General features: G+C 41.7%; 1 protein-coding gene across 1 annotated transcript; it reads right to left on the reverse strand.

The window, feature by feature from the left end:
* Positions 1-3,297: 3,297 nt before the first annotated feature.
* On the reverse strand, positions 3,298-5,073 carry LOC133903710 (desmethyl-deoxy-podophyllotoxin synthase-like). Its single transcript, XM_062345153.1, has 2 exons — positions 4,179-5,073; positions 3,298-4,089 (listed from the first exon to the last, which is right to left on the reverse strand). Exons 1-2 carry the CDS (start codon positions 5,061-5,063, stop codon positions 3,463-3,465), a joined length of 1,512 nt encoding a protein of 503 aa, XP_062201137.1. The 5' UTR covers positions 5,064-5,073; the 3' UTR covers positions 3,298-3,462.
* Positions 5,074-5,609: the final 536 nt, after the last annotated feature.

The following is a 5,609-nucleotide window of genomic DNA, read 5'->3' on the forward strand; positions in this document are numbered from 1 at the left end:
TCCCATCCCCGAACGTCACAACTCACTAAATGGTGAAGCCTAACCGATCACAACGAGACTAAGGCTCAAATGCCACTTGAATTGACAAAACCTTGTGAAAGGTATGAAGCTCTAACACAAATTAAAGAGCTAGATGTGAGCCCTAGCTCTGATACCAATTGTGAGGATCGTTGATGTCCTAAGAGAGAAGGTGAATTAGGACATTTAGAAACTATTCGGTTCTAAAGACTTCAAAAGATAAAACTATCTCAATTTCTATCTCAATGTGCTTTAGATTTATCTAGTGTGTCTACTCTACCGATCAAAGCGTTTGCAATCTATCTAAGAAGGTAAATTACAAGTAAGTAAATACGGAAATATAAATAAGGTAGAGAGAGCAAACTCAGCATAAGGAGTATTCCGTGGTATTGATGGCATAAATATCACCCCTAGTCCACATTGAAGCTCCACCAACGATATACTCCCGATCGGCACCCTATCATGGCTATTGAGGCACGAAGTCACAAAGATAAGGCCTTAACCTGGATGAGCCGCCAAGCCACCAAGGTAAGACCTCACTACAAGCCTCTCTTTCGGTCCCTTTGCCGCCGTGATAACTTCGGAGCTTGAGCCACCAGGGAAAGGGTCTTCACGTCCCCGTACATGTGTCCTGTCGCCGCTCCACACCAAGTTGCTGGCAAGTCACAAAGACTCCAAGGTTCTGACGTACCTGTCGATACATGGTTGAATCACTCCTTGATCCACTCTCTAGATAACAATCACCTGGCAACACTCCCTCTAGGTCTATAAACACTAATCAATCACTAATCTTGTGCTTAATTGCCTTAGATGATCACTTTAAGCACTTTGGTGGCTTGGGTGTCTTCTTAAGTGTCTCTATGATTCTCTGGACTCTAGCAACCTCAAATGATTGAGTGGAGGGGTATTTATAACCTCAAACCCGTCAACTAACTATTTTTCCAATGACTTAGAACAGCTGTTAACACCGGATGATCTGGTGAGAATAATAGTACTAACACCAGATCATCCGATGAGTACACTCTCACAAACTAGCCGTTAGAACCCCCACTCAAGCCTCTGTGAACACTGGACTCCGGTGTATAATTCATCTCCATTACCGGACTATCCGGTGAGTTATCTTAAGCCATCCGAGTCTTTCCTTCTTCTCTGTTTAAATTGCTCTGGTGTAAGCATCTGGTGCACATCACTTCATCACTGGACTATCCGGTGAGTTATCCTGAGCCAACTGAACCAATTTGCAACCCTCTCTGGAAATAATACTCCAGTGTACACAACATCCATCATCGGACCATCCGGTGCCTTGAACTTCATTCTTCAATACTTGGCACCCTCTCTGTGTAAATTAGTCCAGTGTTAAGCCTCTGGTGTGTACAACCCATACACCGGACCTTCCGTGTGTTGAACTCCTTTTGTCCCTTTACACTGTTCATTATCCGGTGTGTGCAAAACATTGATCACCGGACCATCCGGTTAGGCCAATCTTCCTGGAATTTCTCCAATTCGACCAAACTCTATCTCGGCTGTGGTGGCTTCTTCATATATTGCATTCATGAGACCTACTAACATATATTCTTGACAAACATATTAGTCACAGACTATGTTATCATTAATCACCAAGATCACAAAATATAGCCTAATAAGGCTATTTTCGCTACAACTCATCGTTAATAAACTTTTCTGAGGTAGTGGGAAACAACGTGGAAGGAAGAAGAAAAAAGAAAAGGATGAGAATTTCAGGGATTCTATCAAATTCTCCACCAACTCTTGATCCACGTGTCGAGGGTAACATATACGTAACTCCTAGCTACTCATAGATGAATTTTGAAGGTCGGATTCGTCTCCAGAATTGGGGATTAGTGGTCCAATTTGTGTATAGTGGACTTAATTAAAAAAACAAGGATTAATTAATGCCGAATTTGTCCGTAAGCTTAAAACAAAAGTTATAGATCTCATCGATATATATGTTTCCAATGATGCTGGTCTTGTTTGATTTGGATAAGCGGTTTAGGAGAAACTGTCAAAATAGTGCTGCTGTCCGACAAGTTTTAATCTGTGCAATATTTTGTTTATCAGTTTTTGACCAAGTTAGAAGGATATTTTGCCCCACATTAGAAAAAGAAAATTTTAGTGAATTTTTAGTATAGATCCAAGATGTATTTATTTGTTGTGGTTGGTTAAGAGAATTTAAAGTTACAGCAAAGCATCAAATGACTAGACTTTTAAATCGGTATTTCGGACAACGGGGAAAAATGAGTTTAAGCATGTTATTGTAAGTATCGCAGTTGCATTATGATTATAAATATGTGGATATCATGGAATAGAATGGAGTGTAGTTTTAATCCACAGGTTTGGAAAATTGTGGTATAGAAGACGTGACATCGGTTTCTCACAACGGTTAAGGAAAGTGCTTGACGAACTGTATTGATTTGTGCCGTATGTTTTTTTCATTGCCTGTGTTTTTTCCAATTCTTAAATGCTTTTATTTATTTATGTGATGTCTTGATTCAAGTGTCATGATTATTGTGTCTATATTGATCTATTCATATCATTCATATGTGTTGATTGGTTCTTATATTCATGTTAATGTGAGTAAGTGTTGTCCTTACTTGCTCGGTTTTACCGGTAAATATTAAGGATGTATTTTGGTGTTGTCCGTTTCAGACGAAAACGACTATTTCACTAATTTTTCAAAAGAAGATAAAATTTATTAAATTCTTATTCTTCGTTGAATTCTGATACGTTATATGTTCTTTCACTTCCATATTATACTTGGTGAGTGTTTTTTTACTCACACTTGTGCTATTTGGTTTTTATGTACTAAGCAAGCACGACATGTATAGGATGAGAGTAGCACCATCAAATTGAGCACATACACACACCCATATACCTTAATTAGTCATTCATCATAATAAGTACGTAGAACTTTATTGCTGGTTTCATGCAGTTAAACTCTTATAAGATTTGAGATGGTATCATGGTTAGAGTGGTCTCCTTTAATAGTTCTTGGGATTGGGCTGTGATCTTTATCCATCTCTTATATGATGTGCTTGAGATTATTATTGTGATTTACTTGACCGAGATATAGGTAGTTGCAAGGATAGCTCTGTCGAATTTCGTGAAAATTTCAAACTTAGTCAGATTTTGGTGCAGTGGAGTACTATCACTCCAAGTACGTGGGTACATTGGGCGTTACAATATATATAAATTTCATAAACGTAAAGTGTAATTCAAAACTATCAGAAAAGAACCATTTTAAGATATCATTTCGTGGAACAAGATTTCGTACACAAATTATCCAGAAACCGCATCACAAAGCAATATAGTTATTACACTGATCGAAGAGCTGACATTTAGCACATAAGAGATCACGATATTACACAGGTAACACAAAGGGACTTCGTTCCAAGCACTCCGCATTGCCCTTAATGGCCATTATCTTTGTTATTCAACACTCGTTGAAACAAAAGGTACTCGCTGAACAGGTTTCAACCAAATGTCTGTCTTCATCTTAGCAGTGATCCCCATAGTTTCTTCCATGTCTAGTTCACTGACGCCTTCTAAGAGATTCCAGTCAAAATAAAATAGAAGGTTAGCAAGAGCCAGCTGAATTGCAGCAAGCCCAAACACTATACCAGGGCAAATTCGTCGCCCAGCACCAAATGGTGTGAACTCGAAGTCACGCCCTTTGAAATCCCTTTTGTCAGTTTCAAATCTCTCTGGTTTGAATACTTCTGGTTCATCCCAATACTCTGCGTCTCTAGAGATTGCCCATGCATTCACGAGAACTATTGTCCCTTTGGGAACATCATAGCCCAAAACACGGCAGGTTTCTTGGCTCTCCCTTGGTAACAAAATTGGGCTAGGAGGATGCAACCTTAAGGTCTCTTTGATGACCCAATGCAAATAGCTCAGTTTGGTGAGCCCCTCCTCAGTTACCTTCATTTGCCCCATGAAAGCTTTCCTTACCTCGGATTGTGCCTTAGACATTGCTTCCGGGTTCCTCATCAGTTCTGCCATAGCCCACTGTAGGACCGAAGGCATGGTATCGGTGCTCCCGACAAGAAGGTTCTACATTAATTTTCTTTGAGAAACTTAAACAGGCAGTTTTAACAAATAAGCAAGCATCAATTTGGGTGTATAAAGATGCAAGAACTTACAAGAAGAACTGATTTGATATTGCCCATTGTAAGAGGGGGCTCAAGGCCTCCTTGCTTCTGAATCCTCAAGAGGACATCAATCAAGTCTTCTGAATCCTCCTGTGTTCTTCTCTCACCGTGCTCACTTATGATGCCATCCATGAACTTAAATAAGCCATCCATGAATACCTCTATCTTACTCAATATTGTGCGGCTCATAGCACATGCCAGCCGCGACGACGGGTACAAGTCTGCTAGGCGAAAAGTTCCCGCCAACTTGATGGCCTCTGTAACGTAGCGCATGAAGGCGTTCCGGTCGCTAAGCCGATCACTCATGATGGTATGCGCCCCTACGTCGTTACCATAAGAGGTGACTAGCTCGCTGAGGTTCACAGCCGGAGTTGTCGCAGAGGAGATAGCTTGCACAAGTCGCATCACCTCCTCCTCCCGGATGGCCCAGAAAGACTGAACACGCTTTGCACTTAGAAGCTCAACCGTGGTGATTTTGCGAAGCTGCCGCCAGTGATTGTCGTACGGGGCTAGCGAAAAGTCATCGCCTTGTTTTCTCATGATCTTGACTGTTGTGGTCTGTGGCCTTGAGGCGAGGAAGGCATCATTGGTCTTCATGACCTCCTCGGCCGCCTCACGGGAGGAGGCAACAATGACAGGAAGCTCGCCGAACTCAAGGGACATTAGAGGGCCATGGCGCCGCGACAGTTCGCGTAGAACACGATGCGGTTGTGCGCGGAGCATGTGGTGGAGGCTGCCGATTACAGGGAGCTTCCAGGGCCCCGGTGGGAGACGTAGGCCATCGTAACGGGAGCCAACGGAAGTTGTTTGAGATTTTATGAGGTAAAGTAGAGGGACAAGAGCGAGGATGCAGTAGAAGACAGATGTGCTATCCATGGCTTGGGAATTTCGCTAGAACGAGTGGGTTCCAAAACGTCAATACCTGTGCATATATATAGAGTAATGCTACGCCCAAGGTGGTTAATTTACTTAGGCCTTCTTATCGCATCCAAAAGGCTAGAGGCTTTCACGACCAGAGACACTCGACTAGAGGCTGCCCGCAAGACCACGCCCAATATTCACAAAGTCAGGTGATATTGGCTCGCATGCGGTAACAAAGACTCGAACTCAAGACATCACAGCCTATGCGTACGCATGAGCCATCTAACCATCTCGGCTATTGTCCGTTCGTGAGTATAGTAGCAAAATAAATCTTTTTGACATCCTCTGACTGAACATTTGAATAGCTATTTGGATATCTAAATGATCTCAAATAAAAAAGTGATCAACTACAAAGTTGTAGATCTCATCGAGTGCTACAATTTTCATATAACGATTTCCCCCATCCGACTTAGTATGGAAAGTTTATGAATTTTTTAAGATAAATTATGACCCTAACAATTATCAGTGGCGGTTCGTAACTAGAACGGGCACTGATACTGA

This window comes from Phragmites australis, chromosome 21 (genome assembly GCF_958298935.1).
Source record: "Phragmites australis chromosome 21, lpPhrAust1.1, whole genome shotgun sequence".
Lineage (NCBI taxonomy): Eukaryota > Viridiplantae > Streptophyta > Magnoliopsida > Poales > Poaceae > Phragmites > Phragmites australis.